At 37.5% G+C, this 26,708-nt stretch overlaps 3 protein-coding genes across 7 annotated transcripts; 1 reads left to right on the top strand and 2 right to left on the bottom strand.

The window, feature by feature from the left end:
* Positions 1-1,272: 1,272 nt before the first annotated feature.
* On the bottom strand, positions 1,273-4,123 carry LOC21385806 (protein CHROMOSOME TRANSMISSION FIDELITY 7). The gene is made up of 6 exons (XM_010110887.2): positions 3,772-4,123; positions 3,402-3,672; positions 3,216-3,311; positions 2,865-2,933; positions 2,108-2,457; positions 1,273-1,484 (listed from the first exon to the last, which is right to left on the bottom strand). The coding sequence occupies exons 1-6, from the start codon at positions 3,972-3,974 to the stop codon at positions 1,334-1,336; spliced, it is 1,140 nt and encodes a 379-aa protein (XP_010109189.2). The 5' UTR covers positions 3,975-4,123; the 3' UTR covers positions 1,273-1,333.
* Positions 4,124-7,183: 3,060 nt separating this feature from the next.
* On the bottom strand, positions 7,184-17,640 carry LOC21385805. 4 transcript variants are annotated; one of them, XM_024173979.1, is made up of 21 exons: positions 17,581-17,612; positions 16,145-16,217; positions 15,052-15,117; positions 14,890-14,962; positions 14,513-14,635; positions 13,820-13,989; positions 13,372-13,521; positions 13,131-13,217; positions 12,218-12,278; positions 11,645-11,967; positions 11,300-11,431; positions 10,921-11,037; positions 10,679-10,765; positions 10,435-10,557; positions 10,137-10,257; positions 9,884-10,009; positions 9,068-9,202; positions 8,627-8,778; positions 8,290-8,430; positions 7,635-7,949; positions 7,184-7,505 (listed from the first exon to the last, which is right to left on the bottom strand). In XM_024173979.1, exons 2-21 carry the CDS (start codon positions 16,169-16,171, stop codon positions 7,395-7,397), a joined length of 2,640 nt encoding a protein of 879 aa, XP_024029747.1. In that variant the 5' UTR covers positions 16,172-16,217; positions 17,581-17,612; the 3' UTR covers positions 7,184-7,394. The 4 variants fall into 4 exon arrangements, with proteins under 4 accessions (XP_024029747.1, XP_024029744.1, XP_024029746.1 ...); XM_024173976.1 differs by lacking the exon at positions 16,145-16,217 and having other exon boundaries at positions 13,074-13,217; positions 17,581-17,640; XM_024173978.1 differs by lacking the exon at positions 16,145-16,217 and having other exon boundaries at positions 13,074-13,217; positions 15,052-15,110; positions 17,581-17,599.
* A 246-nt stretch (positions 17,641-17,886) lies between these two features.
* On the top strand, positions 17,887-21,630 carry LOC21385804 (mediator of RNA polymerase II transcription subunit 27). 2 transcript variants are annotated; one of them, XM_024173982.1, is made up of 8 exons: positions 17,887-18,224; positions 18,342-18,507; positions 18,999-19,464; positions 20,161-20,220; positions 20,317-20,385; positions 20,484-20,527; positions 20,613-20,814; positions 21,126-21,630. In XM_024173982.1, exons 1-7 carry the CDS (start codon positions 17,930-17,932, stop codon positions 20,794-20,796), a joined length of 1,284 nt encoding a protein of 427 aa, XP_024029750.1. In that variant the 5' UTR covers positions 17,887-17,929; the 3' UTR covers positions 20,797-20,814; positions 21,126-21,630. The 2 variants fall into 2 exon arrangements, with proteins under 2 accessions (XP_024029750.1, XP_024029749.1); XM_024173981.1 differs by having other exon boundaries at positions 21,171-21,626.
* The last annotated feature ends 5,078 nt before the right edge of the window (positions 21,631-26,708 follow it).

The raw sequence follows: 26,708 nt of genomic DNA, 5'->3' as shown, positions 1-26,708 counted from the left end.
AGTAAACGTGACTAAAATTATTGGAATTTATTTGTACTGTTTTCCTCATCTTATATTCAAAAGCGTTATTGGTCTGCGAAAACACTTGTTGAACCCTCTGTTTTACAATTCTTTTGTTTTTTTTTGCTAATCGTACAATTCTTTTGTTTGAATCGGCAATGGTAGCTAATAATCAATTCTTATTTGTAACTGAAAAATTAACTATTTTCGTTTTTATTGTATATGTTTTTCGAGAAAGAAAAATGAAAACGTTTTTAAAACAACATTAGCGTAATAAATACAAAAAACGGAAACGAAAATGATTTTTTAGTTTAATGTAAAATGAGAGAGAAATGAAAAACAACTTTTAGTCATTTTTCATTTTTTGTTTTCGTTTTCTTCTCTCTCAAGCAAAGAGAGAAAGAGAAACATTAAGAGAGAGAAGAAAAGAAACATTAATAATTTTTTTACACTGAAAATAATCTCTTAATAAAACTACCAAACACATTTTTAAAAATAATTTATGTCTAAAATTAAAAACGTTTTCATTTTTATTTTCATAAGAAAATAAAATTATTTTAAAACGAGTTCTAAACGCGCCCGATATAATTTAAATTTCAAGAGCACAAAGAAAATAACGTGAGCATGTACGTGTTAGAGGCGATACCATTATTTTTTTTTTAAATGCTTTTTATTTTGATGGAGTTAATCCTAAATGAGCCCCATATAAAGTGACCCACGTGAACCCACTAGTAGAATCTACTTTGTGTCCAATGGAGATTAAACCCAATCTAGACAAATAGAAATGCTAATTCTTTTCCACTCCCGATAAATAAATATTGTTATTTTCAATAGATTTCGTATGTAATTTAGCAAGAATTCCGTTGCCAGCATTCTGGAAGATTTTTTTTTTCTTCCGAGTGTCTTGGACAAATTTACTTGGCAATATAAGCAAAAGACGCCCAGACCTTTAATCAAGCTCTGATTGACTTTGATTTTTTTTAAAAATTTTTTATGATTTATTTGCATTATCTGATAGGATAATTTTTCCCAGAAGAATTTGGTGTAAGGTTAACTGTATGATATGAATTATAATGCTGCCTTTCTTTGACTGTAAGATTATATCGTAATCAAAACTAGACGAAAAAAATCCCAAGAAAATGCAATACTTGTAAGGCTTTTTAATTTGGTATTCTACCAAAAAAAAAAAAACTTTGTCCACTTATCATGACAAATATATATATATATATATAGGGCAGAGAGAGGGAAGAAAATATGATTAGTAGAGCGGTTGAAAAAAAAAAGCAATAATAAATATATATAGTAAAGTGAGTGAACTACGTTCTCCAACTTATTACGAGTCAGCTGAGCTTAAATTGTTGGACTTATAAACCAAGAAAGATCCAGCACCAATGTAATTTGATGCCAATGCCTTTCCAGCCAAAGTGGGTTGAGAAAATGCCAATTGAGAGCGCTCAAGGACAACTCCCAAGCAGAAGCTTTTCCTGTGATGGAAGGAGAGACAACAAAACAGAGAATTCAAACAAAAAAGCGATTGAGATATGCAAAATTGGTCACCTTTGACACATCACAGGATACTTTGCATTTTGAGTTTATATATTAAAAAAAAAAAAGAATAATGACTTACCCTACATTTTGAATGTTCTCAAGAGTATACTTTTGAATTTCAAATTTCTGTCAATTTTGTACTTTCATAGAACTAATAGTTGATCAACCTTAGAAACTGACAAATTTAAGATTTGCAGGATAGATGATCTTGTGACAAAGACTGATTCATGTGTAATACTTAAAGAAACAAAGAAAAAGTTAGAGATAACATTTTCAAGCTAAGTTGCAAAGGGTAATTTGTCAATCAGTGTTTCATTATAAGTTTTAATATAAGCTACAAAGAGTAAATTCTTCTTTGACCTAGAAAAGGTACAAATATAATATGGATTAAAAATTTAAAGGTATAGTTTCAAAAACATCTAAAATAAAAGGATTGCTTTTCTAGTAGACTTAAAATACATGGTATAAAATCATAATATCACTTGAGTATTATGTACCTTAGTCCAGCCACTTTCCGGTTCACTAACAAAAAAGAGAATTAAAAAGTTGATGGGGTTACCTCACTGCATCTAGTAAATAGGTGGCTATGTGTTTTCTTCTATTTGCAGGAGACACCCAAATGGCTCTAATACCACAGACTGCAGGCACTGCTTCCTTCTCACAAAGAATTGTGCCCCTGAGATCCTTATCTGAATGTTTAGTATTGATATCAGAAGGAGCTTTTTTCACAACCTCCCTCTGAAAACTAAAATCACCAAATTGGAGAGTTGTCGGTCTATCTGTTTCTTCTTTTGTGTTAGTTGCATCAGTGCTTTTCTCTGTTGAAATTGAGAGAACTTTGAATGCCTTCTCTATTGGTTCAGCAACTAGGCAGCCAGCAACTCTTTGGGATAAAATGAACAGAAACACCTGCAAGTTCCAAGTGATGCCGAGAAACAATGTAAAAATGTGAAGCTAGTATTTCATAGAGGCAATTGGAGCTCACTGAATTGTCCGATTCATTCAAAACTTTGAAGTACTGTGACATGAGTTTAAATTCGGCAAACAAATCACCAAAGAATTCTTTAAAAGAAAAAATAAAATAAAAGTGTCCAGGGAGAAGTCAAGCACATCATCATGAATTTCACCGAGCTATTTCATCAGCATTTCTTATCTTCAAGATATATTCACATTGATCCATGAATAAGTAATGAACACATGGGACAGTAAAACAGAATTAGCTTACATGTAAGTTAAAATACATGGAGAAAATAATCCACAATACATTGACATAAAAGATTCAAAATTAATCAAATAAAAAGTAGAGCCTATATCACCTTGCACAGCTTATGGAAAATCCATCCACTTCCGAGCTCAACCTCCATCATCTTCACAACTTCCCCAACCTGCAAGCAATATTGTCTCATTCAAAATAAAATCATTGCCATTCATCAAGAATTCACCGTAGGTATTCTATCACCACATATGTGATAAAATAAAACTCGCACATGTTAAAAAGTGCAAACATTGGTCCCACACTATCATGTAACAATTTTAATAGAAATTTTAATAGACTGTCATGTGTGGTGATTGCAACACCAATAATGATAAATAACAATTTTTTAACAACTCGAGAAATAATCAAGTATTTTCCTTTTTGTTTGATAAGTGAAATTCACTTTCCTAACCTTGTTTTTGTGAACAAGGGAGTCACTATCCAACACCATAACAATCCGACCGCTTTCCATGGTGGGCATATGAACAACCCTCTCGTTAGACCAAGCCTGCAAAAATTGAGTTCAAACTTGAACAAATCAAGAACCAAATCAACACAACACAAGTACATTTCACAAGAAAAATTCCACTACTCGTACCTTAAATTGAATTCCATGGGTAAAATCCTTATGAAAAGCCTTGTGAGCCTTCTCATCTTCTTTAGCCCCGGGAGTATACTTAACCCCACATTTGGTACAAGTGTGGAGAAGAAAATCAGACTGGCCTAATTCCAAATGGAATTGAGCGTAACTCCTTTTCTTGTTCTTCACCACTGGTCTTCCCAAAATCGAAGATTCTGGCTTCGAAAAGTGATCATTCAAAACAGTTTTCTTCACCAATTGGCTATTTTCCGTTTTATCTTTTTCAACGCTTTTACCAAATAATAGGAAAATTTATATAATTAGAAACACAATAAGCATAAAAAAATAAAAAGCTGAAATTCTCAAAAGTCCTTGCATAAGAAATTACCTGCTAGGGTTTCGACTTCTGCGACTGTACGTGTTCCAAAACTGATGCTGTTTCTTCTCCCAAACGTCCAGTTCGTCTTCTTCTCCGGTAATCGGCGGCGGCTCCGGCGATTCAATGGCGGCAAAAGAAGAGGAGGATTTGAAGAATGTGCTGATTTTGGACTGCATTTTTGTGCTGCTATAGTATTCTTCTTCCAATTCCATAACCCAAAAGCTTCAAAATGAGATTTATAATGAAACCGGAGTATTGAATCAGTAATCTACAAGACGATTTTCTGGTGCATCGAAACAGAAATTTCTTCCGTACTGATAGAGAGAGAGAGAGAGAGAGTTTCTTTTTCTTGGCAAATTCTGGAGAGAGACAGAGAGAGAGAGATTCTTTCTTCCGTTTCTGATTCGACTTTTCTGAATTTGTTATCATTTTTCATTTGGCGCCAAAATGATTTTTGCAAATTTGGTTTTTTTTTTTTACTTTGTAACAGCCTTCGCGCCTTCATGTATGTCACGACTGCTCACGGGTTTCCCTGTCCTATCTCCATTGGGCCTGTGTTTTGAAATGCTTTCCCGCCATTTTGTTGACGTCTCCCTGTGTGACTGATGATTCTTCACATCTTTCAGAAAAAAATAGATAATTTTTTTTGAGGGTGCATAAATTTAAATTTTTACTCTTTATTATTGATAAATATATTTTTATTAGTATAATTATTTAATTAAAAATATTATAAATTAATAAGAAAGTAAAAATTTTAACCTATACACTTTTAAAATGTTTTTATCAAGATTATCTCATCTTCAATCTCCATCATTCTCTACTGTTTGTTTTGAGGTCCGTGAGATACCAAGAGTATACTTGCAAGACACTGCAATGCTGAAATTAGCAAATAGCAAAGAATATCATATATTTTTGTGTGAGTATAAAGAATAAAATACAATTCTTAAGAGACGTTTGGTTAATGGATTAGAATTATGATATTAGAATAATTTTCGATTTATGTGTATTTTTTGTAAGAGAAAATATTGTAACGAACCATGATTCGAATCGGGATACAAATTCACCAACCAAACAACCCCTTAATTTTTCTATTCATAGGAAAATAGTCAATCAAGAAAAATCTCTTAAATTTATTTTGATTGGTCCACATGAGTAGTCGTCAAGAAACAGAATTTCAAAATTCCTTGTTATTTATGATAAGAAAATTCCTTAATATTATCCTTTTAGTACCTTAATATGTATTTCAACAACGTTAAAGTCGTTATGTTTATTGGGGCCTGACTTCGATAATCATCTTAGACCCATTTGTTTCATATATTAAAATCATTGATTTTGGAAAAGATGAAGAATTTATCCTTGAAAGTGCACGAGTCTGAATTTTTATCCCATTTTGTTAGTGTAGTTATTTGACTAAAAATGTTATGAATCAAGAGTAAATGATAAAAATCCTGACTCATCCACTTTCAACGGATATTTATCAATATTACCATTGATTCTGCTACAATATTTTTCTCTTAACAAAAAATTTGAGATTCAAACATTAAAATAAATGATCATGATTTGAATATACCTTCTATAAGCGCTCCTTGTCTCTTTGGTGAGAGAGTTCATTTTCTTCAAATCATTATGAGAAAACGGTTCCAAAATGTGACTCAATCTTAATATTAAAGTATCGTTCAGTTCGCAGATTCGAGTTGAGATGTGATTTTATATGAGAGTTTTTTATTGTAGTAAAAAAATTAAATGTGACTTTTTGTAAAAAAATTTAATTGTAATAAATTAAAATTAAAAACTCAAATTGATAAAATGAACGAAGCTTAAATGATCATTTTACAAAGCTACTCAACCAAAACTCAAAAAAACTCATGGGGTTGTTCTTTTGTAACAAAACTCAAAAAAAATTTGAACTCGAGTTACAACTTTATTTAAGTTTTTGTTATTTTGTAATTGAGTTTGAACTCAAGTTTGAATTCGAGTTTGAACTCAAGTTTGAGGCTAAACTCGAGTTCAAGTTTCCTCTTCAACTCGAGTTTATAAACTCGAACTCAAGTTAATGAACAATATTTTTTCTATTCTTAAAAATGTGATAACCTTTTCGTTTGAATTCTGATTGAGATGATTTTTTTCTATGCATTCACAACGAAAAGACGAATAAAACTCCACCCATATACTTTATTAAAAATTTTCATCACAATTGAGTTTTTATTAAAATACTATCTAAATACAAATTTAAGTTTTGACTCACCCAAACACAAACTCAAAAAAATTCTCAATTCAAATCATAACTCAAATGTGCACATCCAAATACAAACTCAAATTATAACTTCAACTCAAGTTATAACTCAAACTCAACTCAAAATCATCACTTAAGTTATCTTAACTTAAAAATATAAAAGAACAACCCTACATCTTTCCCGTCAAAGAACAAACAACTAAATAAATAAGTAGCGAGCTATACAAAAACTCATGAAGTACAAGCGACGTAAAGTAGCCACGGCATCTCCCGAAAACGCTAAATCAAGCTAGACATTTTACGACTCTTTTCCTTTGGTCTGTCGTGACGTGAAGCGGATACATACAGAGACATGCCTTGCCGCACAATGATAACCCTCCAAAATGGTGGCCACATAAACTCAATCAGCAAATACATGCAAAGTCCTCCAAACTTATGGCAACCAAAACGTATGCTCGTCCCCAACTACTACTATCCTCGGCTCTAGTTAGGCGATGCCACAATAAAAATACAAGCTACTTGCAATGTACATTCTAGGGGTGTAAATCGGCCGGATAGGGTAAGGTTGAGCCGAAAAATTGAGCCTACCCGACTAGTGCGGGTTGAGAAAATTTTGGGCCGCGACACTCTCTTAAGTCTACAAACCCGCAACCTTTCGGGTGACCTCGGGTAGGGTCCGGTTACTCGGGTTGGTGAAAACCAATTTTAATCTATGACTTCATCAATTTTAATCTAAGAGGCTCTTATATGCAAATAAATGATAAACTACTATTGTAGTAAATGAGCAATAAATGATATATGCAAATACTATTGTAGTAAATAATTACACAACAAAATTGCGGCATAATAAAATATAAAGACTAATAACTCATATCACAATATGCATAAAGCAAGAGTGATCTCAAGGACCACATGATCACTTTTTGGTTAATTAATCTGTGCTTGTTACATAAGAAATCATTATCAAACAGAATATGTTTTTCCTTTAATAGGGGTCTAAATGCAACGTGAACAATTAAAACACTCACTTTAAAATCAAACACTTTCAATATAAATAAAGAATGTCCTAATTCAACAACTATGACATACAAGCATTTTTTACACAAATCGTGAATCCAAAATATAAATAAGTTAACAGTTTAAAAGCATAAAGTCCATAAACTTATGAAAGTATGAATTTGAAGTGTTGAACATTGTTTTACCTACTTTGAACATGTTCGGCCCGGTAGGGTTACCTCGGGTTCATGTAACTCCACCCCGCGCCCCTACCCGCGCAGTGCGGGTTAGGTATAATTTAAACCGAAAATTAAATAAAAAATTAGAAACCCGTGATTTTTGGGTAGGGTCGGCTCGGCTCGGCCGGGTTCGGGGTGATTTCTTACGGCCCTAGTACATTCTCTCAGGTCGTCAGCAGCATCTTGTCCAATGAACTTGTTACAACCTTTAGTTTATCAACTGAGCATTGCACTTTATGCTTTTCCTCGAGGTTCAGTCTGATTTCTTCCGAGGACTGCATTAACAAAGTAGAAGAAATGACGTTAACAGACTTGCTTCTGGTATATCATCCGAGATGACTTCAAAGTTCAAAGCTCAAACCAATTGAAGAGGTTAAGCTAAGCTTGAAAGTGCAAAATCATACCTGTAAACAAACTATTTTCCGAAAAATATCGTGAACATCTTCCTTGAATGAAGAAATAATCCGCAGAATTTTTACGTCCTTGTGCATTGAAAGTAGAACAGAGACAGCAGCATCAATTGTACTTGAACAGTCTTTCGCATTTTGATTCTGATCATGAGGAGACAAAGAACTAAATCGAGTTATCAACGACCCCAAGGCTTGGAGGACGAGCTGCAGTAGCCTGTGACTTTTATCGAACAGCACGAAGCAAGGAATGAGATAGTAATGCCATGTTCTTGAACAAATTGAATTCTCATCACCGTCTTTGGGAATACACTACATTAAAAAGCAGAATATTAGAAAGTCATTGAAAACTATGGCAGGGACCAATAAATGCAACAAAACCAAAGTCATTCACTACTTCGGAAAGGAACGTAATTAACAATAAATGCAGTACAGCGTCACATCACAAGCCCTGAGTTTAAGAGTAGCATAGCATATTACTAGCAGAGTTCCAAACAAATCTAATCTAAACTTTGAAAATGAGATGCCTACTCCACACACACTACAGGATGAAGTACAAATACAATCAAAACAGAGCATATTAAGAAAAGAAAATTGTGCATTAAAAAAGAAAAAAACAAAGTAAGTTTGCTTAAGCACAAGAGATACTTACAAGTGCAATATCAATCAGATATCCAGAGAGCAAATTCCCTAGAGATGTTATACTCTCTTCGTTAAGTCTTGTGGGTTTTGAGTCCAGTGTAGCTAGCAATCGGAGAAGAGCACAGACGTTGTCTAAAGGAGGCCTTAATGTCTGAGATATAAATGAACAATATTGTCAGGGACTTCGCGTTCCAAGGAAATTCTGGGGAACTAATAAATAGTTACGGAGAAGTTAAAAGCGCAGTAAAAAGTGGTATGAATAAAGATTTGTTAAATTGGAAAATAAACTATGTTAGCTGAATTAAGAAAACCAAGGAAAATAACATAAGATATCATATGAAACTTACTATCTGCTCAAGTACTACATTCTCTAGAATCTGGAAAACAAGAGAATTATCACCCATCTGTGATATGTATGAGCAAACAATGCTAATAACTGATTTAAACGTCCCGCGATTTGAGATCTTGGCATCATTCTCCGTAACAGGAAAAATATTATCTGCAGATGTAAAATTGTCTCAACGACTGGACGTAATGTGGTATGAGAAACAAGCAGTTTGTACTTTGTAGTGATTATCTTAATATTAGTGATTATTTAACAAGCAGTATGTCATGCATAAATTAAATACCCATGAATATGGTAAATGAATTTTCCAACCTTCTGTTAATTACAGACAAGCCACTCACAATAGACAATTGAACTTACACATGGAAACACAAAAATTTGACAGGCACCAAAAAAAGAAACAAACATGTATCGGCCACAGAATAGTTCTGATAAGAGATACCAGGAAAAACTCTAAAACGTGAGAGCAAAGTGGTGAAGAAACTAATATGGTCTGCAATCTGAATTCGCCCAGCTTTGTACACTGAATTTAGAACCTCTAGGATTCGCAATAATTTTGGTGGTTCCAGATCAGAACCTGCAATATCATGTGAGAAAGTTGGTAACAGGTGGGGAGCGACAAAAACTTTCTATTAAGTCCACTTGAGGAACATTTCATAACATATGGGAAAGCAGAAAAAAAGAACATCCTTGGTACCATGCTCTATTTTGTAAGTAAAATCTCAGAACACCTTATTTTGCTGATATGTAACATTAAAGTCGATGTCCAATTACTATTTCCACACTCTTGAGCTTGCCAAAAATTATCCTTCAGTGAAAAGCATGTACATCCAAACTTTAAGACTTTGTTTGGTGAGAGGGAAATAAAATAGAAAAGACAGAAAGGTATACAATCTAGCTGTGGAAAATGGAGAGGACCTTTCTTTAATTGTGTTTGGTTAGATTCTCTCCCTAATCTCTATAATGGGAGAGAGTACGGAGAGATCAAAATTGAGATTCTTTGAAGGATTTGAAATCCCTCATCCAATCCATTTCCTCCTTTCCCTAGATCCAAAATCCTTCCATTAATCCCCATTCTCTCCTTTGACTTTCACTCTTACCAAACAAGCTCTTAGACACAAACAGATACTTGCACTCAGTCACAAGGTAGCTCAAACAGAGAGTTAGCAAGAAGCATCAAGCAAGTTGAAGACAATAAATGACAACTGGCATGAAAAATTAAATTTGCCAACATTCACAAAGAACATATAGTACTTACACAGGCAACAAGAAGATATTGACTTCAACAATGGCGAATCCAGAAAAGAGAAGTAATAAATGCAACAGAGAGAGAGTTCTTGACAATCACTGGGAAGCTTTACAAAGGGGCCGTAGCATATATTTCCTGCAAGAGAGAGAAAGGTATGATAAGAAACCTAGTAGTTTCTTCACCCACCTCCTTTTCTGATTCCATTAACTTTAAAAAATAAAAAAATAAAAATGTTAAACATTTCAAACAAAGTAGCGATTACCATCATCTAGACATGTGCTGACAAAATCTTTCAGCGAGTATTGCATGTTATCATATTCCCATGCAAGGGAAGGGTTCAATAAAGCACATTGTCCAACTTTTAGAAGAAGGCGCAACACAGCCTGCAAAAAAATAAATGCAAATTTTCAGAGGAAAGTCAAATGTAAAGCAGAAAAAGGCCAAGACTCGGACACATGATTCCCTAAAGATCTCTACTTAACTCATTTACACTGCCCAAATTCATCATCTTTTTGCCTTATTGCGCAGCCTAGAACTGTTAATAAGATAACAAAAATTACCTGAGAAGAAGACTGGTGTTTATCACCTAGCTGCATCAGTAACACGGGAAGCTCTCTTATCCAAGCAATCTGATGGTCCAGAATTTCTGGAACTCTTGTCCCTGAGAACATCATGTCTTCCCTCTATGATTTGCATGAAAATTTTGTTGATAAGAGAAAAATGTCATTTTTGGCATCAAAACCTAACTGATTTTTTATTTTTTTCTACAGAGAGACTACATGTAGAAGGCAATGTAATGCTCACAGGAATTAGCATTTCCTCAATTGTTGAAAGGCAAGCTAATTTAAGCGCCGACTCTGGATTGCAATCCATGAATGCCTTAGTGAATGCCTGAAGTCATGAAACATGATAATGCTACTATATTAGCTTTGACATGTACCTCGAGCTCAACATCAAAGTGAAGAAAATAGACATTTTTATTAAAAGAGATATACAAACAAGATTTTGTGGATTTAAAAAAAAAATGCTCAAGCTACATTTCAAACCTGAAGAAGCCGAGGCTTCCATTCACCTGCTGCTAGTGAAACAAGTTTTGGAATAAAAGGAAGAAGTGTAAGTAAATGTTTCTCCTTGACTGCTTTACCAGGATTGCCACCACAGATCTGCCAAATACCACAATCAGATCGTTAAAACCCAAAAAGTAGTAGGATCGTCTCCCGACCTTTCACCCAAAAGAAATAATAACATTAATATTCAAGTGCAAGAATTTTTCTAGTCAAAATAAAGAATAGGTTTCACTTAAAAATAAAATCCTATCTATTTTGTCATCCAATTTCCACAGCAAATACAGCTCAACAGTAATCAATGAGAAACCAGCTTGTTCATTGAAACTAAGTGTAGGATACAGTGGTACAAAATATAGACCTTTCCAAACAGCGCACTTTCAATAAATTCTAAAAATGTTTCCAATGAAACAGTCGGAAGCAGGGTCCATTCGCTCAAGTGCAAAAATATTTCTGCAATTGCAATATTCAAGGTAAAATATCTTTCATCACCCTGCCAATCAAAAAAAGGAAAAACAATTAATTTTTATCTAATTGCAAGAGTAGTCAATAAAGAACATCCAAACCCTGCATGACTGAAAAAAAAAAAAAAGAGTCCCCAGCGCCCCCCCCCCCCCAACACACACAAACCAACTCAACACACACACGCACAAACCAAAAGGTGTCTCGGGAGAAAGAGTGATAATGTTAAAAAATCAATATTTACCTTCTCTGAAACCTGACAGATGGAATTAAGGGGAAACAGGACTAGTAACTTCTTTAATAAGACTTTGGAGAGAGTGGAGATAGTTTTGGTCCATACGTCCGCATCAAGCCCTCCAGGAGAAGGCTCTGATTCTAAATTACCCACACCAGTAAAATGAAGAAAGAACCGGATTGAACGATCTATGCTCTGTAGTAAACATAGCATACAATCAAATGATTGAGCATCAAGAGATGGAACAGCCTGAACCCCAGGAATAAATTCTTCAAAACAATTTACTAAAACTGGAACAAGCTCTTTAACTTTCGGGATGATGACAGCATACCCTACAAAGACAAACATAAAAGACTTCGGAAACTAAAACATACAAGGCAATTAAACTAGGAAGTACACCCTAACACAAAGAGGATATAAAATAGACTGCACGTATTACTAGTGAGGACATTATCTGTCAGAATATACAGAAGCTGAAAGACTTCCATAAAATCAGGTGCTTTAACAAGCCAAGTGCTAACTCAAATAGAAATAAAACATAAAGTAGCACCATCCACGAAAGGTACAAGAGCTTTAACATACCATCAGATTCTGTAGGCAAATCAGGCTCAAAGGCATGCAACACTCTTTGTCCGGCATCCTTCTATTAAAAGAAAGCAATGAGAAAGAAGCACAAAAAAAGGCCAAAAATTTGAGCAAACCTTTAAATACTCCATCCCAAAAATTATTAGTCCATCTCCATCAGAGTAGAATTTTCCAAGGTAATCAATTGAGAAATTTTCATTCAAGCAACAAAAAACAGTAATAACAAACCTAGAGAAAAAAAAAGATTCAATATATGAAATTGAGCTATAAATCCACCTGTAAGGTTGTCATAATTCATACCATACAAAACTGAAAAAAATCTTTTTAAATGACAATTGAAATGGATAGTAAGTTACAGAATTTCCGGACATTTATGTGCTAAAGTGGACATACTTTGGGACACCCAAAGAGGAAAGTGGACAAAAAATTTGGGCGGACGACATAAATCACAAAAGAACATATGACATGAAGTCCTTAATAAGTGAAGAAATTGTAAACATGCGTAATTCTAAATTTATATAGCCAGTAAGGAGACTAAAAAGGATCCTGTCATAAGACAGCACAATAATTATTCAATTAGTTCCTAACATAAAACGCAGTCGTTTAAGATTTTCAGAATTAATAAATTTGATACACAATATTAACAATTTCTAATGATCAAATCTACAAGTGCATAACTAGGCAAGTTCTGAGTAAATTACAACTGACAGTTTCAAGGACGTCCAGAAAACAAAAGTAAAACTCAATTCACATGCCTCAAAAGCCTAGTATAATGACGGAATAACTGCCACAAAAACTATAATGTAAAATTGTATAAACCAAATGATAGGAAAGAAATAGAGACATGAGGTACTTTTTCACACACGTCAGCTTCTCTCCTATCACATGGCAACAGCGACAAGCAGCGCACCAACCCAAAAAGAGCAGTCTTGAGCTTCCCCTTTTCCTGTAAATAGAACTTGTTCTTCCGCAAAATATCCTCATAGTTTTGAAGAATCTGCAGACAAACCAACCGATTAAAAATGTTTCAGACATAAACAAGATAATATTTCAAGAAAACAACAAATGTAATACGATAAGCAGAACATGTCAATTCCAACAAAATTTCAAAAATTTTGAAAGGAAATAAGTAGAAATAGAATATGAAATACCTTTTCAGCGTACAGAAAAAAGGAATTTGGATAGTACTGGACAACAAGGTCAAAAAATTTAAAAGCCATCAACCTAACTTCAATTGCTAAATGCGTCATTGCACTAAAAATGTAGGCCGTCAACAAGGAGATGAAAACCCCTAGATTATCCTGGACAATTGAAGCAAGACTGCATATCATAATCAAAATAAACCAATGATGATTAAAGATAGTAAATTTAGAAAATAAAGGGTGGATAATGTCGAAAATGTGTGATAGGAGGAATACTTTTCAGTACCAATACAGAAGCATGCATTTATAAATTTCATGTTTTGCGGGTCAATTTGTTCTTGTTTTGGTGATGGGGAGGACTCATTGTTCTTTCTTATTGTACTGGTTTTGATTTCAACAAATTTTTATTTCCTATCTATATATATTGGCACTTATACCAGGAGAACAAAAAACTTACCTCTTTACAGTCGGGGAAAATCACTGACTTAAAAAGTTGATATAGAGTCTCCCTAACCACTTTATCATCATCACCAATACGTTCACGTAGTTTTTCAATAACGGCATACTTGTGCAAGGTCAGCTCTGCTGGATGTTTAAGTAACAAACCCCGAATACCCACCAATGCATCTTCAAAGAAACAAACAGGAATGAAATATATATATATATATATATGTATGTGTGTGTGTGTGTGTGTGTGGAAGCTAAAACTCTAGAAAATAAAAAAGAAAAAACCAAGGATAAGAGCATTGCAGTAACTCCTCCACATAGAATGCATAGGGAAGATGATTAGCAATGTAAGCGTCTTTTGAAGATGAAAAAAAAAATTAGCAACTGTTTTATAGCATTAAAATGCAGGAAGTGTTGCCATAAAAACAGGAGTATTTGCCCCTGAAGTGGCACACCAACACCAGTACGTATCAAAAAGTTTTCTCTTATGATTTTTTTGGCTGCTGAACAGAAAGTAAGATTTTGAAAGAGCATTCTACGTTGCTTCGGTTTTTTGAAACCTTCCTGGTCAAATCACTCTCTTTTTTTATAAATTGCCTAGGAAGACACTCTTATTTCCTAAACTTACAAAAGGAGCATAGCTTCACAAAATACCATTAACTATACCAATTGCTACAACATTTAAAACAAAAGAATAAAATACCTTTACGAACTTTCGCATTGTGATGTGATGTTTGCTGAAGAAGTTCCTTCAAAGTCAAACCTTTCTTGTTCACTGCTAGTCCAGCCTTCTCTGATGCCACACTCTGCTCAGGAAGAATTATTGCTGCACATAAACCAATATCAAATCCGAATTAACATTCCGATTTCACTACGAAATTTCTACACTTCAAAACATAAAAACCAGAACGCCTCATTCATATCGAACAGAAATAAACAAACCAAGAAAATTCGTCTTCCTAGTTCTCCGACTATTATCAATCATGACAAGAAAACACAATTCCTATCATCAAATTCTCCCAAATAACTAGATAGTGAAAAAAAAAGAGAGAAGAAAATACAGACTCCAGTTATCAATACCTTTGGACTTAATTTCAGTATTTGTAGCATTCTTAGGAGGCGGCAATTTCCTGCCAATCTTTCGCTTTATTTTCTGCCATAAATCAAAATACATGAATCAACTCTCTATATAGCTTAACAAAATAAAGTATATAAATCTGAGCTTATTCGTTAGTTCATTACTTTGAAATCAACTCCTCGCTTCTGCTGCTTCTTGGAAGCCTTCGAAGGCGCCATATACCCTACAAACTAAAGCAAAAAAATCAAGCGATAATTACAATTCCCAAACCAAAATGCTCGTAAACCATCAAATAAGCTGTACTAACTTCGCAAAATAATCACGTATAAACAGTATAAACCAGAGCTTTTTTCGGTGATTATGAAAGGCTAAAAGCAACAAATTCTTTTCTGTGCAGTCAAAACGGAGCTGGAGATAGGTAAGAGGGAGAAATAGGCACCCACAGAGAGTGTTATTAGATGCTTTTTCTTTCCTCATGTAAATTTTCTACGCAACCAAACAGAGAAAGCTCGTACGCGCTTCTCGCCGGAAGGTTGGGGAAGAAAACAAGAGCGGTTAAGTTATACTAAGGGGGCATTTGGTACACAGTAATCAGTAGGAATCATATTCCTAGGAAAGTGATGAGAGGTAATATGATTCCTAGAAATAATACATTACTGTGTTTGGTTCCATACATGAATCTTTTTTCAAATTCCCAAGAATATTACATTAATGTGTTTGGTTGTGCATGAGAATATTGTGTATTAAAAAAAACATATATATATATATTTAAATGAATTACAATTAGCACTAATATTTTAAAAAGTATAAAATATTTTTAAAATATTTAGCCCATAACATTAGCACTAATATTTTAAAAAGCATAAAATACAACACAACAAGTAGTCCATAAAATTATCAAATAATAGGGGGGGGCTCAAAATGTTAGCTAAAATCCTCTATACTCAACAGTTCTTACAAAAGTTCTAAATATGAGAACATATCCTCGAATAAGGTTCCAAACCTGAAATTAAAAGTTGTAAATCTAGGACCACATATAAAAGTTCCAAAGATGCCATCAAAAGATCTAAATATTGGACCATATAGTCAAGTTTGTAAATATAGCACCAAAAGCTTCAACCTAACTCATTCCAAAAGAGACAGAAGAAAATCTAACTTAAATTCATCATCCAACGTGAAGAAATAGTTGGTGTAGTCATGGTTTTGGACAAGAAGTTTTCTGATTCATATTAGTTGTGCATTTGTTAGTCCTTCTACCTTCTTCACTTCATCAAACACCTGCATCCTCCTTGTAGCACTATCAGCCTCATATTGAAAGCAATTAGCAAGCCTACCAATATTCTCACCAACCATAGCATACATATTAGAAAACTTCTGTACTGTCTCAATTAAAGCATCAACCAATACATCTCCACTTTGAGATCTCTTTCTCTTTTTCCTTCCTGATGCTAATGGTGTTGAAGTTGATTGTGTGCTAGGACCACCAATACTTGCAGTATCCATGTGCTCACAACAACAATGTCATACATATTTATTAAGAATCACAACAACAATGTCATACATATTTATTATGAATCACAACACCAATGTCATACATATTGTTTCACCCGAGCGTGCAAATAGGCAATTCATAATCCTATTTTTTTTATCATGAGCTAATATATGTAGGAATATAGCTACCAATTCTTCAACATCCATATTTTTTGTTCCCCTCAAATTGCCAATGGTTCTAAGGTAGTTACATAGGATAGCAAATGTTATCCTATCCATATGGGTGCTTTCAAGACATGCCAAGTCACTCTCATTTATCAATTGAAGGTAATTTAGTTGGCGTATATGATGTCGGCGATAAAAACTCTCACCCCATCTATTTCTACGCAAACGTCTCTTACTAATAATTACAAATATCATAAGAATAAATAAAAATGTCATTTCATTTAACATCTCCATATATTGAACCAAAATAGCCACAATTCTTTTTTTTTTGTTGTTCCAATGGAAGAAGATCCATATCTGCTCATTGATGAGAAAAAAAGAAATAAGCATACTGATTATAAAGTTCAATTCATCCAAGAAGAAGAGAAACTGCTAAATATACAATATATTTCGGAAGTAAAAGCAGGCTATTTGAAACTAACAAATTATCATCTAAAAAGCAGTGAGGCAACATAAGTGGAAGCATTTTACAGTAACAGTTCTAAAATTTGAAGACTTGACAAATGCTTTCCCAAAGAAAGAAAGAAAGAAGGAAATTTGTAAGATTCAATAAGTACTCAGTCTAGACAGCATGTACTAAAACCAAGCTCCATTAGATAATTGCAATACTCGTTATGCATTCTTCCTAACGTACTCATCTATCTCATTTAAATTCCCTATCCAAAAAGGGGGAAGAGAAACAATGACAAAAGCAATAAAACAAATGGAGCAAAATTCATAACAATCCCAAAACGATGCAAATATAATTCAACTACATGAAAATGTTCTAAAATAAAGTATATATAACACCTAACCTACAAATTACAAAACATGTACAAATCACAGCGCAAGGAAATCATTTCCAAAAATTCCGGAAGAAAAATTTTCAAGTCGAGCTTGAAATCCTCGAATAATTATTTCTCTAGTTTGATAAGCTTGAAATCTCAGCCTTGTGGGATTCTATGCGTAAAAAAAAAACAAGAAGAAAGGAATCATACTCTGATGGTGCGGCAGATGAAAGTCCGGCAACGGCGTGGTGGATCGGAAGGTGGCGGCGGCAACGAGCGGTGCCAGCTGCTAGACGAGAGAGAGGCGGCTGGGTCTGGGAAGAGATGGGCGAGAGACAGGTCAGGGCTACGTCCGGCGACGGCGTTTTGATATGCAGACAGACCCAGAATGATTTTAGAGCCCATGAGCCCAAGCCCAAACGCAAACATAAACATGCTTTAGCCAAAACGCTGCGTTTTGATATGCAGACAGACCCAGAGTGATTTTAGAGGCAGTCGTGGAAAACAGAGAGAGAGAGAGAGAGAGAGAGAGAGAGAGAGAAGAGAGCGAGAGATTGCAATGCAGCAACAGCAGCAAAATCCGGCGGCGACGGCGGCAATCCAAAACGTCGCCGTTCAGTCGAACTCCGCCGGCGGTTCGTCGACGGCGGAGGCGCCACCGAAGCAGGTGGCGCTTGCAATGGACAGGCTGTCGCACGCGGCACGGCTGATCGCCGACATCCGGCTCGGCGCCGATCGCCTCCTCGAAGCTCTCTTCGTCGCCGCCCAGCCTCACCAGAGCAACAAGCCGGTCAAGCTGTTCCCGAACGAAGACGCCTCCATGCGCCAGCATCTCCAAGACCTCCGCTCAATCGGTAACTCAATAAGCTCAGAGTCTCTCTTTCTCTTCTTAGGGCACGATTCTCGAATCGGCTTGTCGAACTCCAGTTGAAATTTGAGTGCTTTGTCGACCGTTTTATGATTTTGATTAGGTAAGCAGTTGGAGGAATCTGGAGTTCTGAGCGAATCTCTTCGGTCGCGGAGCAATTCGTGGGGACTGCATATGCCGTTGGTTTGCCCCGATGGCGCTGTGGTCGCCTACGCTTGGAAGCGCCAACTGGCCGGTCAGGCCGGCGCCTCTGCCGTCGATAGGACCAGGTTGGTTTCTACAACTTTAGGGTTATTTTTTTATTCGCATTTTATTGTTTAATATGTGAGCTTTGATAGATTGAGAATATTAAGAACTATATGCTCCGAAGTCCGAACAGTTGACGAAAGGAGAGAAAAACTTTACAATTTGAAAGACTCGATTTTTTTTTTTTTTTTTGGTCATGGACTAAGCTCTAAGTCAGATCTTTGTCCAACAAGTTTGTGTTAAAGTTGAACGTTTGAGCTTTGATAAATTGGGAATTGCAAGATTGATATTCTAATAGATTGCATTGTGTGTTATCACTTATTAGGAGAATCATATGTTTGACTGGTTAACTTAACCTAAGAACGAGAAAAAAAGTTTTTCCGAAAAATTTGCTTGTTTTCATGGATCATGATGCTCTGAGTGGAGCTTTTTCGAACAAGTTCTAGTATTTTAACAGGAGGGAAAGGTTAGCGGGAACTGATTTCAGTTTCGTTGATTCTTTTGATGTTTAAAGATTGGCTCTCAAGGCCTTCACGGATCAGAAAAGGCGTTTTTTTCCCCACCTTGATGAGGATCTGAATGGTCAGGATTCTGAGCCAAATGTGAAGAAACATCGTAGCCTGCAAGTAGTTAGAGAAACTCGTGAAGAGGATCTTAGTGATTGTAAAACACTTTTGGATGTTCTAACGCGCTTGGAAAAAGAAGTGCCCAATGTGAAAATTGTAACCTATGAACGGCTGGACTGGTCGAAAAGAGCTTCTTCACTGCCGTCTTCAGCAAACGAGAATCCGATGGAAGCACTAAAGGAACACAATTTTCATACTTCAAATAGAATGAAACCAGTTTCTCTTGGAAATGCTGCTCCAGATAAAGCCGCTGTAATTGAGTTGTTCTTTCCTTCCATCTTCAGAGCTATAGTATCTTTGCATCCGGCTGGCTCTATTGATCCGGATGCTGTAGCATTCTTTTCTCCTGATGAGGTATCGTTGTTTATCAGTATGCGTAACCATACTTATTTTCAATCTTTTGCTTTGGTTTTTTGCCACTAGAATTAATTCTTGTAACTCATGTTAAGGTAACCATTGTAGTTTATCCCTGATGGATAATGTTAGGAACCTGGTAAATCTCAGCCAAGCGGCCCCAAAATACATACACACAAGCAGAAATCAACGAGAGTAATGGATGGAATCAGGGATTTTATTGATCAAACACCAACTAAACTCAGATTACACAAGAACAACAGAAAATCAAAGGGATAATTCCGGAGTTTTTGAGTACTCCGGGACTCCAAGCCACTGTCGGCAACAAAACACCAGAAAATCAGCAAATACGACCTAAACCCACCCTACCAGACCCTATCCAACAAAATACTCCCTGATTCTAACATGTTTTGCCACGTCACACCCCTAGCCACTTTCAGAAATTACTCTTTGGCCCCGAATTCTATGTTTCCTGCCACGTTTGCCCCTTCTAGTATAAACCAGCCTAAGTTAGGGTCTAACAGATAATTGAATAGTTAGATTGCCTATCCAGTAAATTGTGCAAGTCCAGCTTTAAAATGTAGCTTCCATTTCTACGTTCTTTTCTGTGAGTATAGTTTTTGTTCAGTTATCATAAACCCTTTATCCTTGAGCATTCTTTGCTCTAACGTGCTGTATTCATTGACTTTTCAACAGGGAGGCAGCTATATGCATGCAAGAGGAGTTTCAGTTTATCATGTCTTCAAACATATTACGGTAATATCTTTGTTTTTTTTTTTTTTTTTCATTTTTGTTTGTTCTACTAGTTCTAGTGGTCAAAGCTTTCTAAGTGTTAATAATTTGCTGTCGCAGGAACATGCTGTGATGGCTTTGCAATCTTTTCTTGGAGTTGAAGTTGAAACAGCTTTATATTCCCTTTTGGTACCAAGTTGGCCTAATCTGAGCATTTATCTCCATTTTCATTTCTCTAGTTCATATATCCTTAAGTCTTTTGACTCTCTCTTTTTGTTTTATCTTAGCATTGGATCTGCAGCTACCAAAATCTGTTCACCAAAGTTTGCAGGTTTTGACCGCACTTTTCAACCTTTTTTTAATTGTCTTAACTTATATTTTTGTTGTTACTAACATTCACTTGGTTGTTGATCCAGTAAATGTGGGCGACTCTTAGCTATGGATCGACAATTAGGTCTACTGTTACCTCCTATTTATCGCCCTTACCAGCAGTTCTCTGCGTTCAAAGTTTCATCTACGCAACCCAATACCTCAGTGAAGGATCAAAGTTCAAATCTTGCCAGGGCTTACCATATCGGATGTTTCTCAGAGGATACATAAGTTTTATGTAATTTATAGGTAAGCTCTTTGTCTCTGTAGCTGAGAAATCAGAGTGGATCACACTAACTAGTGTCTTCAAAATTTTCGATCGAAATTATCTGTTGAGGTTTTCTTTTTCCTCTGATCCTCTCTTTACTCTTTCTTATCTTTTTTGGTTTTTATTCTTTCACTTATACCTGATGTCAATATGTTAGATACCTTATATTAGTGAAATGTGATTTTCCAAAGGGCTTCTCATCCCCACCATGTTAACATGGTTAATCATTGGTCTAGAACCCCACTAATCATAGAAAACTGTGACTACTCCCTGGTTTTATTTTTCTTTTCAGGCTATGGATGCTAAAATTTGCCAGCATGTCTTCGTTTTATTTCAGGTATTATCTGTTTGCTCGCAGAAACATTGCCACGCCACTTCAAATTGCATGTGTGATGTCGAGCGTAGGCATTGCTTGCAGACAAACGTTGAACCCTGTACACAACTTTCATCTCTTTTTTTGAACTTGGGAGTGGGGGAATTCGAATTCTTCACCTTATAGTGGAGTCGGGTGTAGAATTACCGCTAAGCTATGTTAGCAACCACTACACAATTTTCATCTATAATTCCTTTTTTACTTGACACATATTGATGATCCATGACCATCAAATGTTTCCCGCTAACAGATGGCAGCTATGAGATTTGTATTTTGCTTTTTCGTTTTAGAGGATTTTGTACTTTTACTTTTTGAGATTCTCCTCTGTAATTTTTACCGAAAACTAATTTTGTACCTGATCACAATCTTTAGAGCTCTACTTTTATGTAGTGATTACTACAGTAGATTCAGAAAATTTGAGATAATTCATGCTTCATGAAGCCTAAAATTTCAACAATTACGTCACTTAGAATATTTTAATGACAATCATTTCTTTTCATTATTCAAGGAAACAGTACTTCCTAAAAAGTGAAGACATTATTTCCAGATCCATCGTGCAGGGGACGGAAGTCAAAATTTCACAGGCCGAGGTTCTTGTAACTGATTTGCTATCTCCAGATGCTAACCCAAGACAAAGACTTTTGGATATCTTTGGTTTTGCAATATTTTTCTTCAAGCCAAGTTGAGTTTATGCACCAATTTTTCATTTGTCTAATCCATTAGCTTACTGTATCTTTGAATTGTGAGAGTATTAACAAACAAATTGCTCATCAGTTTTGTCTCTAATTGAAATCAACTTTTCTTGGCTAATCATGGATGGTCGTTACGTGGCTCTAACATAATCTCTTCCTATTGTTTAATATATGAGGTATCATGAAGAACTTACTGAAAACTGAAAGATCTCTGAGGGATCGGTAAAAATATATTTTCAACTTTTTGTGCATCACGAGAGTTACTGAAAAAATTGTAAGTGTTGATGGTTAATTTTAGTCAACTAAAGATTAACTCTCCGAGAACACTCACAGTAATCTCTCACGGATTAATCAAGGATTATCGTTGAATGAAAAGATTAAGGAGACATAAATTTATAGTGGTTCGGTAAGAATTCTTTGTCTGCGTCCACTTGTGGATGCATTAATATTTTGTTGATTACAATCCTTCTGGAGTATTAGTATAGTGCGTAAAAAACTTAATGAATTCTCATGCCTCTATTTATAGGCCTTGTACATATGAGATACATTCTCTACATTTTTCGAGGAGATAATCTCTTTTCTCTAAATTCTAGGATTTGACAGTTGCGTTCCCATGATTTCAGCTTCCAGGTCAGGCTAACCACCCTTACCGGTTACTTGATTTTATGACCTGACCCTGGCAGTTGGTACAGTGTATCCTCCCTCGAGTTGACTGGATTTAGTTTGGATTGGACCGGGCTGCTCTTTCGACGTCGTGACCCTCACAACTCAGGTGGAGTCCTCGACACGTATCCTCCTGCACGAATCCTTGCCGTCTTGAGGGCATCGTAGGTTCGACCTTTTCTTCTACGTCAGCGACCGACTCTCAACTGGGATACCTCGGCACTTGTCAGTAAAAGGATCGGTCGATTCATCGACTGTGGTGTAACAATTACCCCTAGACTGGAATACCGTGTGGCGATGTTTCAGGCTATGCAGCGTCGAGAGTATCACGTGGCAACTTCTTCCCTGCAGATAGTGGCGGCTGCTTGTCGGTACAATGCCATCATTACAGTGAGTTTCTCGGGCAGTGGAGCAGTCTTGTCGATCATGTCAACAGTCACGTCTCCCATACCCTGGTGCCACATGGCAGTCGAGGGATGAGTTGCAGCCGTTCGATCAAATTCACATCCCCTGCTCTCTTCCCGACCGTTAGATCGCGTCTCTTCGGATTCACTGTTGGATGGAGTTGAATCGGATTCAACGGTCAAGATCTGAAGTCCTTTGGATTTCCCTTGGACCTCTGGGCTCCCACTTCGAGTATATATATACCCCCTCGGAGCACTTTTATGGCTGTTCATTTATAGGCCGCCGTTACTCTGCCGGATTTCCACTAGAAGTTCCCTTCTCTGACTTCGGCTTCCATGTACTTTCTCCATGTGTTGTTCACCTCCGTCTCCAAGTTTTCAAGCCTCCTCAAGAACTAGTAAATTTTTTTTTCGGTCCCCCTGCTTGATTCTAGAACTAATGCCTGCAAAAAGTAACTTGTTAAGGAGAAAAAATGCACTTACTTGGTGTTGTCGATCGTGAACCTGGGGCTGAGTCCACGTGGCATTGTCCATTTGGGTTCAGTTACTTTTGCTGGGGATCCTCAGGCTCATTTCTGGGTTCTGGAGACCCTTGCATGAGTTTTTCCCCATCTCCGTGTCCATGGGAATTTGGTGTTGTTAATCCCAGACTCTAGGGTCTTTATGATATGAACATGCTTCTGTTTCTTCTCAAACTTTGTTTCTAACCTCTCGACCATTAGGCACTAACTCGACCCCTTCTATATTTACTTTCAGAGCATGCCGCCCAAACAGGTTAGAAGTCGAGAGGTCTCCACTTCTAGGGTTAAGGATGACCTTGAAGAAGCTGCGACATCGAGCATGTCTTTGAGCGAAAGCGGGGATTCTCTACTCTACTAGGTGGACGAATATGCCGAGGGGTCAGTCTCGACCTCTCAGCCGGATGAGCTAATTCTCCTCGACGATGAGGACGATGGCCTACGGGCCGGCCTCGCTGCAGGACGTGGTTACGAGGTGGTGTCGACCAGTGGCATCTCGGGTATGGTGACAGACGTCAATCCATCAAAAATAAAGCCTCGGGTTGCCATGAAGGCGTTCCGTGATGCAGGGATTGACGCAAATAATTTTTATTTGATTATCCCGACCTCTAATGATAGGGTTCACAACTCCCCTGCCAATTTTTATTTGGTGACAGACCTCTAATGATAGTTTTGGGCAGACTCTGCCTTTTCACCCGTTCGTTAAGGCCCTTTGTGGCCTTCAAAGGATATCTCCCGCGTAACTGTCACCCAATTGTTGGGTGACAATAAACTCCATGATCATTTTTTGGAGAAAATTTTTGAACCTTGACATAAATGTCAAGGAATTTTTCTACGGCTATACCCTTAAGGGTTCCCCTGGGCAGAGAGGATTCTTTTACTTGTGCTCCCATTCCAAATCCAAACCACCAGTCCCCCCCTATTATTATTGATAAGACCTCCAGCTATCACGGGTGGAAGGCCCAATTATTTTTTCTTAGGGGCAACTTCAATTCTCACCCGCTCGACGGCGAGCGTCCCCTAGGAACGCAGACAATATTCAGCAAATATTGTAGGTCTTCATTTTATTGGATCCGCGTAGTATCTCTTCCACTCGTCGAGCTATCTCTTGCATACTTTGAACTTAATGTAGGTGAAATTTCTACTCGACTGAAGCTCTCTTCGGCTGCTCTAGCAAGGGTCGAGTAGGTCTTATCTCTTTTCGACTCCAGCCGCAGCTCTACCGTTCTCAATATCCTGGAGAACCGCCGGTTGTACGATCTGGTAGTTACTCTCGACCTTCCGCGCGAGCCTGTTGCCCCCCTTACGGATCTTCTGAGCGGTAAGCTGGACTTGTAGTTTAATTCACTATAGTCATCTCGAACATGATTTTTTTCTTTTGTATTGTCCAGTCGTGTCATCCACAATGAGCTATGTTCTCCCCAGCAAGTCAAAGAAGAGCAAGGGAGAGGCCTCCTCTAGGTCACCGGGTCACCGATGGCCTAAGCCACTCCAGCCCCCAGTGTCACTGAAGTTTCAGACCGGACGAGGTTTGTCATCACCCTCGCTCCTAAGAGACCGCGGGCGGACGAGCCGCAAGGCCCTTCGGCAGTCGAGGGATCATCTCGGTCATCTCGGTGTCTAGACAAGGGGAAGGGTGCCGAGGTTCCTACAAACCTGGAGGTTCCTCCTGCACCTAATAAGCCCCTCGTGATGCTGGGGTCGAAGATTAATGACCCCCAATTCCTAGTCTCGGATGTGATCGACCACAACCTCAACTAGGCTCTGCACCTCCCTTCTCGATTCAGTCTTCCCATCTAGGCCATCTACATACACTTTCACCAGGACTCCTGGGGCAAGTTTGCCGAGATGGGCCTTCTAGATCGCCAACGCGTCGCGATGATTCACCAAGTCTCGATATGTTTTGCTTGCTCACTCCTCGACCTTTATTCTCACATAGCTGATCTTCATGTCTTAACCATGCCCTTCATTTTTTGTTGTCCAGACTCTCGAAGCTATGCTTCTAAATTATGTGGAGCTCGAGACTTTACTAAAGCAAGGCACCCCGTCGAGGGCTGCTGAGGAGGAGCTTACAGCTCTGCGCGCTGCTCAGGCCGAGCTCTCCTTGGACTTGGATGCCGAGAATGCCAAGGTCCGATCCTTTGAGGAGAAAATCGACAGGGAGAAAAACGAGAGCTTCCAGAAAGGCTTCAAGGAAGGATGCTCTAAGGTGGCTGATACATACTTTTCCTCTCCCAACTTCCAACAAAAGAAGAGGGAAGTGGTCAAGGAATTCATGGCCTCCGGGGAGTTTCGCCGGTTGGTCGACGCTCAGTCAGAAACATTGTGGCTTAGGTCACTTTGTATCCCCTTGCTCTGTCGAGGCGTTTTTACCCCTGTTGTTTGAGGCTGGATTATACCTTTGCTCTGCTTGCACCTGAGGATTACCTCGGCGCTTATTGCCGTTGTTTTGATGGCTCGACTGTCCTACTTCTTCTTTGGTGGGGACCATTACCTTACTCTTTAAGGCCGTTTTGGCCTCTTCCGCATTAATGAATCCATGTGCCCTCGTCAGGAATTCTTAGTAAGTCTGTGGTGGCCTCCGGTCAAGGTCTGTGCTGTTCGGGATGCCCTTATTCAAGCTTGACAGGGCCCCCATCAAAGCCACCTCGTCAAAGATCCCCTCGGTGGCGGCCACCTGTTCTCCGAATCAGGCTATCCAATCTTTTAGGGACTCGTTTGGTCCCTATAAACCTTCGAAAGGTTTTGCTTGGGTGTGATGTACTTTTTGACACTTATGAACTGAGTCAGGAAGGCATTCTTCAAGTCATCCCAACTAGTAATGGAGTTTTGTTTTAAGGAACTGAACTGTCTCCTGACGGAGTCAGAAAGATGATTTCTGAATGCCCGGCACATGACCTCCTCGGGGTACCCGTGAAGGACCATGTGCCCTGTGTAGACCTCTAGGTGGTCATCTGGATCAGTCCTTCCATCATATAGCGGAATAGGGAGTGGCTTATACTTATCGGGCAACGGCACCTGAATGATGATCTCTGTGAATGTGTGATCGTGGGACGGGTACATCTTGGCGTCGACATTTACGGTCTCGGCCACCTTTCCCACAACTTGCTCAAAGTTGTTTAGCCGACTCCCTATTTGCTTTTCTAGTCTGGTCATCTTCTCGGCCGCGAGCTCTTCTTCCTTGGTCCACTGCACATCTCGATCGCGTCGAGCGTTCAACCGCTC

The sequence above is a fragment of the Morus notabilis genome, unplaced genomic scaffold, assembly GCF_000414095.1.
Source record: "Morus notabilis unplaced genomic scaffold, ASM41409v2 Scaffold768, whole genome shotgun sequence".
Taxonomy (NCBI): domain Eukaryota; kingdom Viridiplantae; phylum Streptophyta; class Magnoliopsida; order Rosales; family Moraceae; genus Morus; species Morus notabilis.
The sequence above is the reverse complement of the archived record's forward strand: the minus strand, read 5'-3'. Positions and strand labels throughout refer to the sequence as shown.

Excerpts from the sequence above, each read along its gene's own strand:
- LOC21385804 (XM_024173982.1), top strand. The coding sequence starts at position 17,930 with ATGCAGCAACAGCAGCAAAATCCGGCGGCGACGGCGGCAATCCAAAAC. Across the intron at positions 18,508-18,998 it reads TCTGCCGTCGATAGGACCAG|ATTGGCTCTCAAGGCCTTCA; the intron begins GTTGGTTTCTAC and ends TGATGTTTAAAG. Across the intron at positions 19,465-20,160 it reads CATTCTTTTCTCCTGATGAG|GGAGGCAGCTATATGCATGC; the intron begins GTATCGTTGTTT and ends ACTTTTCAACAG.
- LOC21385806 (XM_010110887.2), bottom strand. The coding sequence starts at position 3,974 with ATGGAATTGGAAGAAGAATACTATAGCAGCACAAAAATGCAGTCCAAA. Across the intron at positions 3,673-3,771 it reads AGAAGTCGAAACCCTAGCAG|CGTTGAAAAAGATAAAACGG; the intron begins GTAATTTCTTAT and ends ATTTGGTAAAAG. Across the intron at positions 3,312-3,401 it reads CCCATGGAATTCAATTTAAG|GCTTGGTCTAACGAGAGGGT; the intron begins GTACGAGTAGTG and ends CAATTTTTGCAG.
- LOC21385805 (XM_024173976.1), bottom strand. The coding sequence starts at position 15,105 with ATGGCGCCTTCGAAGGCTTCCAAGAAGCAGCAGAAGCGAGGAGTTGAT. Across the intron at positions 14,963-15,051 it reads AGCGAGGAGTTGATTTCAAA|AAAATAAAGCGAAAGATTGG; the intron begins GTAATGAACTAA and ends GATTTATGGCAG. Across the intron at positions 13,218-13,371 it reads TTTTTCTGTACGCTGAAAAG|ATTCTTCAAAACTATGAGGA; the intron begins GTATTTCATATT and ends GTTTGTCTGCAG.